Source organism: Miscanthus floridulus, chromosome 6 (assembly GCF_019320115.1).
Source record: "Miscanthus floridulus cultivar M001 chromosome 6, ASM1932011v1, whole genome shotgun sequence".
Lineage (NCBI taxonomy): Eukaryota > Viridiplantae > Streptophyta > Magnoliopsida > Poales > Poaceae > Miscanthus > Miscanthus floridulus.
In genome coordinates, this window is record NC_089585.1 from 133,626,806 (window position 1) to 133,640,665 (window position 13,860).

Below are 13,860 nucleotides of genomic sequence, written 5' to 3' on the forward strand. Positions count from 1 at the left end.
GAGCCTCAGTGGCCTATGCATGTCCCACTTAGAAGCGGACAAGGTCATCTCAACCTTCTCGTTCGATCCTAGCCTCTAGCCGAGCCCATAGAATCCCCATTAAGGGGGAATCTGTTGGAAGGCAGGTTATGGAGCAATGGAATGCCACGTGAGGGCTTTGCCGACCCCATCATAAATGACAAAATCGGATTCTGTTTGAACATGCCCGTTAGCAAGCTCACCGAGCACGTCACTTGAGCCACCGAGGCAAGTAACGTTAACTCAACCCCTCCAGTTGTGGAAACCATGGATGGGGCGACAGTCACAAACATGAGCTGACCCTTGATCGAATCCTCGCCACGCGTGGGGGCTCGAGGAAGGTTGGACTTGCAAGGAGACCTAATGCACGGTCGTAGAATGATAGCTAAGATCCTAGGGAGGGGGTACGTGCGAATACAAGAGATGATTTTTTCCTACTAAGTTTCTCTATCCTCTCCTCGATTTTCAGTGACATCCGACCCTAGCAACGACAAAGGATCGGATCTCACTCGGGGCTGATAAAGGTATAAGTATACCTTTTCTGAAATAGTCACCATGTCAGACCTCTTGTTCACGCTAAGCCTAGTGGCAAGGTTTGTGGAAATGAATAATTGATCACGTCTGGTTGGACTACAAAACACCTACGCCTCAGCGGCTACGGTGTCTTTTGCTCACCAGCATGATCGAAGTTCTCCCCTTACACCTCGGGCCCTACGGTCTTAACGAACGAAAGGGTCAGAATACGTGAGCTTTCTCTTTTCGCATACAAAAAGGGAAGGAAACAAATTCAATCAAACAAAACAAAATGACAAAATTGTTTTTAAGATACAAAAGGGTTGGCACTTGTCCATAGATTACAATAATGCTCATCCAACCTATTTGACTAACTATCCCCTCCGGGGGAGAACTATGTCTTCAACTTTGTCTGCCAGGTTCTGCGCGAGAGGAGTCACTGCCGTCTCTATCTCATCCAGCTCAGAGGCTTCGTAGTCTCCAAGTCAATATTGTCCACGTAATGAGAGCGGGCGATGGCAAAGGCTTGGGTGATCCTAGAGCGAAGAGCTTCCCTCTTGAGTTAGCGCACCCGCACCGTGATATCTACGGCACGGGCTGCAAGCGAGCTGGTCCCCTCCGACCGCGCCACCTCCAGGTCATCGTAGACGACCCTAAGGGCAGCGCGCAGGAGATCATGCTCGTCGCTCTCCACCTGAAGGATCCTCCGCGCCACGGCGAGCTCCGTGGCTAGCCCGACAAAAACGCTCTTGGCCTCTAGCCTTCGGGTCATCGTGGTCCCAAGCTTGGCCTAGAGGGAGCCAATCCTCTACTGTGCCTCGTCGTGCTCATCTGGCTCCTTGCACAGCTGGGTTACCGCCTCGACATCTAGGTTTGCCCTCTGCTGTAGGGCCGTGAACCTCTCCTCGACTCCTGGCTTGAGCTCCCACTCCTTCTCTGCCTCGGCCAGGAGGTCAATGATCCACTGGCGGGCCTTGGCGTCCCTCTAGAGCAGCTCGTTCCGCTCCTTCTAGACTCTGGTGGCCTCCGCCTCATCCTGCCGTGCCCTTCCCGATAGTTCCTCAAATGCCTTCTTGGCCTCCTCCGCGTCCCGATGGGCCTCGGCCTCCCATAGTCGGAGACTGGCCGCCTCCTCGGCCTAAGGAGTCAGCTCGGCCACCCTCTGTTGGGTGGCAACAAGCTAGGCAGACACATTCCCGTGCATCTGGGCCTCTTCGACGAGGCGGTCCCAGCTTTCCTTTTGCTCACGATGGAACCGGGATTTCTCCTAGCTGCGAGCGATAAGGGACTAAAAAAAAGATGATGGTCAGAACACAAAAACACATAAAGAAAGAAGAGGGTGAAAAGCAAGATTAAGTGAATACCTGACTAGTGGGAATGACGACGTTGCACAGGGCGCCCCTGGCCTGGTTCAAAGCTTCTAGCATGGCTGAGATCCCCTCGTTGAGACTCTCCAGCTCTATGCTCTCAGTAGCATCATCGAGCGAGAAGAGTGTCGATGTCGGGTCCTACGGATCTACCCATTGGAGCATAGGCTCGCCCCGTGCGGATGAGTGGCTGCCTCTCGACGGCAGGGCCAAGGGCAACCCCCGCTGGTCCTCTCCACCACCGCCATGATGCCCAGGGACTCCTCGACCATGACCCTCTCCGTCCGGCCCATGTCGAGAGCCATCATTTGGGCTACCGGAGATGCGGGTCACGTCGCTACCTCGGGTGCCACCACGGTGGCGTCTGGCCGTGGCCCACCTGTCATGGCCGCCACCACCTCCGCTTGCCTCGGTGGGGCCTCGTCCGGCTGTATCATGCCCGCCGAGGTCGGACGACCCATTGTCGGCAGCAGCACCGCCTCTATCACCGGTCCTTCAGCAACCTCCGAGGGCATCCTTCGAGCCCCTATGCCTGCTTGTCCCACCGAGGGCACGGGCACCACCGCGGGCAGCGCCTGGCCGGCCAACGAGGCAGCAACACCAGCGCCGCGCCTGCCCGAAATGGGTGCAACATTGGCCGACGGCCACCGCCTTACCTAAATGGCGACACTCTTCTTGGGCACCAATGCCAAAAAGCTGCCCCGTCTCAGGACGCTGCAAGAAACAAAAGGCGTAAGTCACGCTGAAAATAGAAAAAAATAGAGGAGTCAATGACTTACATCGGCGTTGTTGGGCGAATGATACGTTTGGGGGACGAACCCCTAGGTCCTTGCTCCACCTTGTTGGGACGAGGCCGGGCAGAGGGGCTCACCTCCCTTGCATCCCGAGGCGCGACAGCGGAGCCACCCCCCTCCATCGGCACCTCGGACATGGCGGCAGGCCCGCTCACTCCTATTATCTCTTGGGGCACGGTAGCGGAGCCGCCCCCTCCGTCGGCACCTCGGGTGCGGTGGTAGATCCGCTCGCCCCTGCTGACTCCTGAGGCGTGGCGGAGGAGCCACCCCACTCCGTTGGCACCTCGGGAGCAGTGGCAGATCTGCCCACCCCTACTAGTTCTGAGGATGGGCTGACGGTTCGGCCCGTCTCCATTGGCCACATGGGCGCACTTCCCCCCGCATGAAATGGAAAGGGTCCCTGCAAGGATGAGTGGATACCTATCAGCATATCCTCGCCCTCTAGGTCATCCCACTCGGTGTCGACAACTACCTCATCATCTTCCTCGTCGTCATCGTCATCATCACTATCCGTGTCCTCCCCTCGCTCCCGTGCCCGCAGCTTCTACTGTTTCTTCCTCCACTCGTCCTCCTTCGCCTTCCTCTGCCGCTTGGCCTCGGCGCGATTAGCCGCCATCACGGATGGGTCCTTTGACAGCGGAGCCGGGTGATCCATAAGGATGAGTTTCTTTGGCTGGTCCCCCTATCTCAATATCAGCATCAAGAGGTCGGGAGTTCAATGAAAAAGGAGGCACGAGGAAAGAAAACTTACGAAGACGATGTACCCCGGTTCTGGCCGCATTGGGGGTGCCCGGCACTAGATACACAAACTCGAGGATAGCGCCAACGTCGTCCTACGAAGGCTCCATCGCCTCCTTGATGCGCTGTGCCACTTCGAAGGGGGAGAGCGCTCCCTTGGAGAGCGTCGTCCCATCGAGTGACGCCCCGGGCGCCATCATGTGTAGGGGAAGTGAACGCCTCATCAGTGGTGCCACCCTTCGTGTGTGGTAGGCACCAATGATCCCCGACCCCTTCACGCCCCTCTCCTTCAGGATTCTCTTCTTGTCTTTCTCCAGGACTCCCCACTTCCTCCATGAGTCCGGGACCTCTTTGATGAGGCCCCCAGTGAACTCTAGCAAGGGGGCGGCTGCGTTGTTCTTGATGTAGAACCAATGCGAATGCCACCCCTTATTGGAGGTCGACAGACGCATCAGCGGGTACTCGCTGACCTGGTTGTTGTGGAGCTGAATGTCGGCGCATCCCATTGGCATGTTCAGCTCCTGCTTCTTCAGGTGGGTGATGGCGAAGAAGTACCGCCATAGGTCAAAGTGGGGACTAATCCCCAAGAATCCCTTACATAGGGTGATGAACGCCATAATGTGCTAGATTCCATTGGGATTAAGGTGCTACAGCTCTACCTTTGTAGTAGTGCAGCAATCCCCAAAGAAACTTGTGGGCGAGGGTGGCGAATCCCCGCTGTGGAAGTGAGCGAAGGACACGACGTAGCCGTCGGGCGGCGACGGTGTGTCCTCAACACCGGGCAGCCGCCACTCCTCGACGGTGGTCCATGCACAAAGAAGACCATGGCGAACGAGGCCCTCCAGGCACTGGAGGGTGATATCGGAGTGGCACCATGGCTCCATTAGAGGATTGGAGTGGGTGGATGCGAATTCGACGATGGTTGAGACACGAATGCGGGAGGCTTAGGCGATTGGCGGCAGAGGTTGTAGATGCAAAGGCAAGAAGACAAAGTACGAAACCCTAGGGGCGAACCCTTTGGTTATATAGGGACGATGGACGCGAGGAAGGCAACCGTCCGCCTAGATCTCCACGCCTACCACGATCTGCCACCATGTCACATCGCGGGATATGCGCCCACAATGTCTATCCTTTCCCTCCGAAGACGCGTCGGATGTTTCGCCTCCCCGGGCGGACCAGGACTCTTTACTAGTAAAAGGGATACGAGTCAAAAAGCGTTCCTCCGGCCTGCCTGGGCCCAGGAGTTTGAGGGCTAGCCCATCAACGGTTTCGACGGTCGTCCCAAGGCACCCTTACGACAAAGGATGGGCCCACGAGTGGCCAAAACTCAGGCGCACGAGCTTCACGAGAGTCTCGGCCCACGATCGAGTCTTAGCCGGGCTGACCCTGGCCGGATCCCCGCGAACAGGATACCAGGGTCCCAATTGAGCTATCCGGCTAAACAACCACCAAATCTCACGACCATACCCGCGAAGGGTCCGACCTCGACGAAGGAGAAATCACCATCTTCAGGGCACACCGTGGGCAACAATAAAGGGCCAGGGCTCTTAGAATCCTCTCTTTCGAAAAACCCTTTGAAGGAGTATCCTACTCCTCCACAGGCTCGGGGGCAACACCCACCGGGTGCGCTCGCGCGCACCCGCTGGCAAGTCAAAAAATCCCCCAGGCAATTCTACTCGAATCGCCCGGGGGCTCAGGGCTACTGTCGGGGACCAATATTAGGGTATCCGAAGAGGAGGAGCTAATGACTGTCAATGTTGATTCACCCGCACGATCAAGAGCGCGACTACACCACATGCCGGGTCACTCCTCGTCCGTCCACCGAGACCATGGGCCCGCCTCAAGCTGACTCCAGAGGACTGGCTCTGCCTCGCACGACGTCTAAGGGTAGGCTCTGCCTCGCCCAAGCCCCGAGGGCTGGCTCTGCCTCGCCCGACGTCTGAGGAAAGACTCTATCTCGCTCGACCCCCGAGGGCTGGCTCTGCCTCGCCTGATGTTTGGGGGCTGGCTCCACCTCGCCCAACTTCTGGGGGCTGGCTCCGCCTCGCCCGACGTCTGAGGGCAGACTCCGCCTCGCCCGACGTCCGGGGGTGGCTCCGCCTCGCCCGACGTCCAGGGGCTGGCTCCGCCTCGCCCGATGTCTGAGGGCAGACTCTGCCTCGCCCGACGTCCGGGGGCTGGCTCCGCCTCGCCCGACGTCCAGGGGCTGGCTCCGCCTCGCCCGACGTCTGCACGCTGCTCCTTCATAACTATGCGTGCAGATAAGGCACGGCACTCAAGTCAACCGTAATACCGAGGACCATACCCTGCACGCCTGCAGGAAAGTACCGTCAGGATATGACAAGACGGGCGCTTTAAGCCTTTCCAGGCATGTCAGAGACCGAACAATGTTGTAGGCGCCGACATTTGCCCTCGGGCGCGGATCCTGACGGAAGCATACAACAACCACTACGGTCTAGGAGGAAACTCGCATCATCTACAGTAACGGACGCGCGGTCACTGCGCCGTCTGCTCCCCGTAGGGTCGCGGATCAGCACCCTGGTCCGTCGCACCGCCCGCCAGGGCGGGATGGGATGTGACCACTTGCTGACAAAGCCAGAACATGGCATCATCAGCGGACAGACGCCCAACGCGGTCCTATCAGGATCAATGGACATGCACCCAGCATAGAACTATCCCTGGTACCGTCTGCCGTGTCAGCGGGACTCGCTCAGAGGAAAAGAAAGACTCGGCATCTTTGAAGGACCTCCTTTGCCTATGGTTTCTCTTCTTTCTCCCATCTATAATCACTGCTTTCCCTATAAAAGGAAAGATAGAGCACCCCACTAAGGGGACCGATCAATTCAACACATCACGCCTCACATCACACATAGCTGAGCAGCAACCAAACTCTCAGCATCCATTCGACCTTTTCACCATAGACTTGGGACATGTCCCTCTCTCGCCCGTTTATAACCCCTATTACGAACTTTTCAGTGCTAATAACACGAGCAGCAGCCACGAACTGGACGTAGGGACATTCTATCCGAACCAGTATAAACCTGGTGTCTTTTAGCACACCATCCGGGTCAGACGCGCAATAACAAAAATTTACTCGTTGGTATTTATTCGAAACACCGACAATACTTGCTTTCACTGGAGCTCCCAATACATCTGAAAATAAATTAAGTGGCTATAGAATGTAAGAGGGAAAGAATGGTCAGTAAAATTTATGTTAGATTCCAGCCAAGTGACAGTCCCACCCACAAGTAGCATGGCTATTTTGTGCGACCTCAAAGAATCAAGGACATACACACATGCCATCTGAAACTAGATTTGAATAAACAGTGAGTTTCTTACCATAGGGAATCACTGTAACTGGCCTGTTGACGTGGAGAAGAACCAATGACATCTGTGGTGGGATGAAGCTCAGAGCCCATTGCAGAGAAAGCTCACACTGCTTAGCATCATCCCCCACGGCCAGGTACACCTTCCATGCAGGTCGTGATACAGTTGCCTCATGCATCAGATCAGATGTCCTTTGTCTCCTCTATCCCTATTTCATTAGATCACATTCTTGAAGTAACTAGCTTGACCTGTGTTCCCGCAATCCCGCCCCATAAATAGCCTGCATTCTCTTGTTCGTGTTCCCCAATGCCTTTCTCGATGCCAGATTCTTGTAGCAAAGGAATGATTCTGTAAGAATGGAGTGCAGACGAAGTTTCTGCCAGGTCACTGAGAAACGAAGGATAACAAAGTTTTGTCACTCAGTATCATATCACTATATGTTTTTGGTATATTCCATGCATCCTAGTCAGCTTGGACTATAAATGCACTAGGAGTAATAATATAAATGCACAATGATAGCCAAAAGAATAAACAAACTGCAGTAGGGTTGGGGACAAACTCTTGCTACCACTACCTAACAAAAGCCAACCTTGGCGTCTCACGCCATGCACATAACCACTTATGTCAGTTATACGAGTATGTGTGACAACTGACAAGTGCCAATACCTTCTATCCAGAGTGCCAACAATCCGATAAAGCATGAGCTCACACATGCTCTCTTAGCCAGGTATCTTGTACTGCTCTTCAGTTTGTGTCATCAGCTTCAGGTAATCAGGTTCCAGGTTCTTAATCAAGCCTTAGTCCGGTTAACACCGATTTCTCTTCTCACCCCCGTATTTAAGATTCTCTGGATCCACATTGAGTTTAGCTGCCTGAGGGGAATTTACATGTAGTATATACATACAGTGTGATTTGGCGATTGTGTTCGGTTCCCATCTAACTAAGGTTGTCTTGCACCCTGTTCCCCGTGGTGCAAGTGTTGGATCAATACACAGTGACCAAAGTAATAAATAATACCTTTCAGTACTAACAACAACAAAAAGGACGTACCCAGTGCAAAGAGCTCCCGCTCTGTGCGGAGTCTGGGGAAGGGTGTCAGTGGCAAGCCTTACCCTCGCCTGTGCAATGTGAGAAGACCGCGACTCGAATCCAGAACCTTCCGGTCATAGGCGGTAAGACTCTACCGCTTGCACCAGGCCCGCCCTTCTACTAACAACAACAACTAATTTTAAACATTTATACATATATATAGGATTCAGATTTATTCTGGGAGAAAATACAACATACAGGGAGGACAAATCATGCCCTGTGAAATCCATAGTTAATTTGGCAAGATAAGTAATGAGTATAAACAGTCTTCATCTCACACAAGGACTCTGATCTGCTCACTGTTCAAACACTTCCTGATCCTAGAGTATACATTCCAAAACTCCTGCATGTTCTGGACTAACTAAAACACTGAAGCAAAGCAACCTTAAGAGAGAGTTTTTTTTCAACAAACTGGCACCAGTGTACCAAATCCTATTAAAGAAGGAAGAGTGTGCCAAATCCTATTAATAAAGGAAGAGGGCTAGGTACAACCGTACAAGGACTTAGAAAAACGTATAGAGAAAAACAGTACGAAAAAAGGAGAGAGAAAATACAAAATGTACAGGAGTCAGCAAAGAAAAAGGCACCAAAACCAAAGACAAACCTTAAGAGAAGTGAAATTGATGATTAAGGCATAGACGCTTCAGTTTCCCTTATCAGTGGATATTACATTCTGCTTGAGCGGGCAGACGATGCATTGACGCGAGGTGGGGTGAACGAACTCCCTATTTGACACTAGGAAAAATGTTACTTCCCTATACTGACACTAGAGAGGTTTGCCTCTCTTATTTGTTTCCTCGAGAAGCTCTGAAGAGAAGTCTCAGACCTTGTTTATTGACATCCTATTGCAAATGTATAGAGGATCCTAATCACCAATTTCATGTCCAAAATCCAGATCTCTGTTCTGCCAACTCACTTCCATTCAGCAAGACAAGCACCTAAAAGAGGCACACTGAAGCCCAATTATGAGAAATGTCAAGGTTCAAAAACTATAAATCTTAACAATACTAGTTAATGATGTGACATAAAACCATGACTTGAGGTTTGAGGCTCTGTGGTAACATTGCAAGATCATTACCAGAAGAGAGAGAAGAACTGTGGCTAAATGAACATTTCTGCTAGACTGCTACCATTTTCTAATGGAACTACAGGGAACTAATTTTTTGAAATATAAAAAGATGAAACCAAGAGTGCCTTCTACATAAGCAACTGTTTTATTTACCAATGAGCCATGATCTCCTAGTCAATAATGGAGATATCAGATATCAAGCAGTGGTGGAGACAAACAAGCTAGACAAGGGGTGATGGATTAAGTGAAAAATGGATTGAATTGCAAGTTTTTGGCTCATTTTTTCTCTTAGGATTAATTTTTAGACTTATATTTCACTTAGAGATTCTACCGGCATGGCTGGTGCTGCAGCCCCGGCAACACCGGCCCTTCTTCCGACCCTGATACAAAGGACAAGGAACTGGTAAGCTGGGGCTGCACTCTTCATGGTCACGGCGCTACCTAGATTTTAGCTAAGCAGTATTCGAGATGGCAATGTCAAAAGGATACTAGTGGGGTGTTTGAGAAAAAAAAACTAGTGGGCACCAATGTATTATGGAACATTATTCAGTGCCCAGGTGGGATGCCCACAATAAAAGGGGAAAGTGTAGTTCGCCGAGTTCGTCAGTTGAAGTCATTTCATGAGACAATATTCTTAGATCTTTATACTCTATGGGGTTTTCTAAAATTAGTCGAGTATGAAGCTGATATAATGGTATATACTAGTAAGTGATGACAGATGGTATAGCCATTTTTAGGAAAAGAAAACAATCGCTGGAAATACTCAAAGAAAGAGAAACATCCTATCCCTTAAACCAGTGGACTCTAATCGCAATTAAACAACAAAATCAAGTTAGATATATTAAAAACCTAACACAAGTATAACAAATACTAGGTTTTAGTCGAGAAAGATTAGGACCCTTTATTGTATACTAGACCATGCCATGTGATTGTATAAGCCAATTGACCTAGTTATAATAATCATTTAATGCAGCCAACAAGCCCAGAACTATTCTACAGTTGTCACACCATTGCCCTAGAGTTAAAATAAATTGAACTCATGTGCACAGTTGTACTAACATACTGAAACCATCACGCGCAATAAGAGTAAAAGGCGATCCAATATTATAGGGTAAGAACTAAGAACATACCATGCAACAACAGAAGGCGTCACTTTAGTATTACTTTGATTTGAGAGAAAGGGGCAATCTTCTCCCACTCTGGACCTTGCTTCTCAAGGAGCCCTTGAATCAACACTGGATGGCACCCAGTCAAATGAAGAAATTCCAGGGACAATGGAATGTTGCTCGGTAGTGTTTGAAACCCTGGGCAGTGCAAGATGCTAAGTTTGTTAAGAGATCTCATTCCCTCCAGCTTAGCTGGTAAAGACTCTGTCTTTACTCTTATGCACCTCTCAATGATCAAACTTTTTAGGAAAACAAAGCTATCCAGGTTAGCCAAGGAAGAAAGCATCTGGCAATCCTGAAAGCACAAATGCTGGAGTGTTTCAAAATGCCTTGAACCTGCTGGCAAGAGAAAAGATGTGATATTCTGGCAGTAAACTATGTCTAATGAGGCAAGACAAGTTAAGTGCTGCAAACACAAACTCAGCTGTTCACCATCCATGTTGCACTGAGATAATCGCAATTTTCTTAATGATGATAATAACCGGAATCCTCCAGCATGCTCCAAACCCCAACAACCTCTAATGTTTAGAACCTCAGTAGCTTCAAGGTGTTTCTGGTGTAAGAACCCTTCGTTCAATATGTGTCCAGAAGAAATTTCCAAAATGAATTTGCGTGATTTTGATGAACAGTATGGGGTCAATTTGAGATCATAAATCTTTTGAGTTCTTTCTACTGTCACACTTTTTGTTGTAGGAGGAAGCAAGGGCACTTCAATCAATTTCGGACAGTTTAAAATCTTCAGTTTCTGCAGGCAAGGAAAAAATGAGGCACCATTTTCTCCAACCCAACTAACTAAGTTTGGCATATCATCAAACTCAAGATACTTCAGTGATGGAAATGACTCAGGGCCACCACCATAGAATTTAGGGCTGATTTCAGTAACTGAGCACATCTCCTTAAGGTGCAACACCTTCAGAAGTGGAAGCTGTCCAAGTGAAGGAAGTAGCTTCCACCTCCTGCAGTTTGTCAGATACAAGGACTTAAGCTGGGACAGAATTTTCACCTCCCACCAGCTTGGTGATGATTCCCCCTTGTACCTTTTAATATGAAGCTCTTCCAAGTTTGGATTAGGTTCTAAGCCTTCTAATACTTCAGCATCCCTGGTGGGACCAAAAGCTGAACTCGCAGAGTTCCATTCAAGTTTCAGAATTTTAAGATATCGCTTATTGGATAATTCAGCATTGCAAGCTTCCTCCTTGCATTGAACGTTTTCCAGGTACTTGATGTGAAGTAGACCATGAAGGTTGTTCATATCCTTCAACTCCACTAAGCTCTGCCCTTGTTCTTTTTTAACATGGAATTCAATAGACCCTTGAAGATTAACTAGAGTACCAATACCCCTTATCATTGACATGTATGTTAAATCTACGCCAAGATGGCGCAAGTTGACCAACAGGTGCATGCCCTTAGGAAAACCATCGAGCTGACACTTCTTTGGAATATCAAGAGTCTGAAGATGCAGTAACATGCTCACAGATTCAGGTAGCATCTTGATAGTACCAGGAAGTGCTATGTAACGCAGATGAATTAGATAACCAATTGCTTCAGGTACCTCTGATATAAGGCATCCTGTGAGATCTAACGTGCGTACATTCTTTACCTCAGCAAGAAAATCATGTGGAATAGTACTTGAGGTCATCGATGAATCTTTAAATACAACTAATGTCCGTAATCTTCTCAAGTCAAATTGCTCCTTCAGCCATGGTAGAGAGCTGCTTGAAACAGATACATGTCTAACAGTCGACGGTATGGTTTTAGACTTGTTGCCTTCCATCCTTGCACAATCACAGCGGGAAACGATTTGTGCCAAATCGTGAATCAGGTCATGCATGACATAGTGCGTTCTGTTTCCCTGCCTAAGAGTATGAAAGAATGATCTTGCCAACAGTTGTTTGAAATATTCTATACCTGCATCCTCCATGCTTCCATTTTCCATATGAACAAAACCCTGTGCTATCCACATTCTGATCAATTTCTTACGCTCAAACTTCCAGTTCTTTGGAAATATGCTGCAATATGCAAAGCAATGTTGCAAGTGTTGCGGGAGATGATAATAGCTCGACAGAAGTGTCGAGACAATGTCACCATGAATATCTGTCTCCGAGATATTGTTCCACTCCCTTGCAATTCGAGTATTACTGAGCCTCCCACCAATAACTCTGGCTGCAAGAGGGGATCCATTAAGATTCGATGCAATTTTCCTCCCAATATCCTGCAAACGTGGGTGTTCGCGACTATTCTCGCTACCTAGTGCACACTTCTTAAGCAGCAACCAATTCTCTTTAGTTTCCAACCCACCTAACATCACTGGCATCCTCACGCCTAGCATGTCAGCAACCATCTTCATGCGTGTCGTGACAATGATCCTGCTTTCTTGATTCCCATTCTGCAGAGGAGCTAGTAGCTTCCTCCACCTCTCCCCGTTATCCCACATGCTCATCTCGTTGTCATCCCAAACATCATCTAGGACAAGCAAGAACCTCCTCCCTGCAACAGCAGAGACAAGCAATTTTTGCAGCCTATCAAAATTCACTATCCCATCATAATCCACCTTCCAATCCGTAGCAGCCTGCAGTATCTCCCTAGTAATCCTCATATCATCCAGATGGCTGGAGACGCACACCCACATGAGGGGATCAAAGTGCTCCTGAATGTTGGCATGATTAAATGCCGTCTGAGCCAGCTTCGTCTTGCCGATCCCACCATCCCCAACAATGGCGACAACCGGGACACTCTGGCTCTGTAGTTGAGCAGAGCCGTTGCCACCAACTAACATTTCGACCAGAACGTGGAGCTCGCGTTGGCGGCCGAAGAAGGCGTCGTCGGCCGGGATGATGGAGCTAGAATTCCTGGAGAGCCGGTTCCCACGCTGCGGCGACTTGGGGGCATCGATCCCCACGAGGGAGGCGATCCCGGCGTAGTCCGCACACGCGTTGGCGAGCTTGTCGAGGACGGAGGGCAATCGTTTGAAGGGGTGGTCGGAGCATACTGACACCAGGCGGCTGCAAAGCTGGCCGGGGGTGTCGAGGATGCTGCAGAGGTCGGGGCGGGGTCCGATGAGGGCATCCGCAAGGCGCCTGTAGCTGATCTCGTCGAGGATGTCGTCGGCGTCGTGCGCGGCGTCCTGGAGGCGGTTGAACCAGGCGAGGAGCGTGGGGTGGGGCGGGCGGCGCTGGGCGCGCTCCACGGTGGAGGCGTACGCGTGCAGGCGGAGGAGGTAGTCCTTGAGGCGCTGGAGGTCGGCGGAGGCGGACTCCGAGAGGGGGAGGTAGCGAAGGAGGTCGTCGGCGTAGGAGCGGAGCCGGCTGCTCAGGTTGTCGAGGAACGGCGACACCAGCCACCCCGCGGCGGCCGCCGCGGCCGAACACGCCATTGGAGTCTCCGTCCGGGGCTCGACGGGGAGTTCGATGCGGGCGGGAAGGCGCGATTCGCTGGCTGGTTGGAGTGGTGTGGGGGAGGCGGAGGCGCCATCGCCGCGTCGGGGAAGAGAAATCGCGAGGCCGTGGCGTTGGAAACGTCGAATTTTTTCGTCTTGTTCGGGAGGAAGGACCAAGGTTTCCAGGACAAAATATGAATTTTCGTTTGTTAGAATGGGCTAATAGTACAAATTTTAATAAAAGATAGTCAAAATTAAAAAATCTCAGTGGAAATTATACTAATTTAAGCCTCGTTCGGATATACGAGAATGATTCCCGGTCGTACAATTTATTCCCAAATTTGTAATAGACAAAACGGTTACGCGCCATGATTAGAACCGGGGCTTAGTGGGTTTTGTCCCT

At 50.5% G+C, this 13,860-nt stretch overlaps 1 protein-coding gene across 1 annotated transcript; it reads right to left on the minus strand.

The window, feature by feature from the left end:
• Positions 1–8,164: 8,164 nt before the first annotated feature.
• Positions 8,165–13,596, minus strand: LOC136459711 (putative disease resistance protein RGA3). The gene is made up of 2 exons (XM_066459553.1): positions 10,046–13,596; positions 8,165–8,784 (listed from the first exon to the last, which is right to left on the minus strand). Exon 1 carries the CDS (start codon positions 13,452–13,454, stop codon positions 10,065–10,067), a length of 3,390 nt encoding a protein of 1,129 aa, XP_066315650.1. The 5' UTR covers positions 13,455–13,596; the 3' UTR covers positions 8,165–8,784; positions 10,046–10,064.
• Positions 13,597–13,860: the final 264 nt, after the last annotated feature.

What these genes read in the sequence shown, in the direction of transcription:
- LOC136459711 (XM_066459553.1), bottom strand. Translation starts at nt 13,454, where the DNA reads ATGGCGTGTTCGGCCGCGGCGGCCGCCGCGGGGTGGCTGGTGTCGCCG.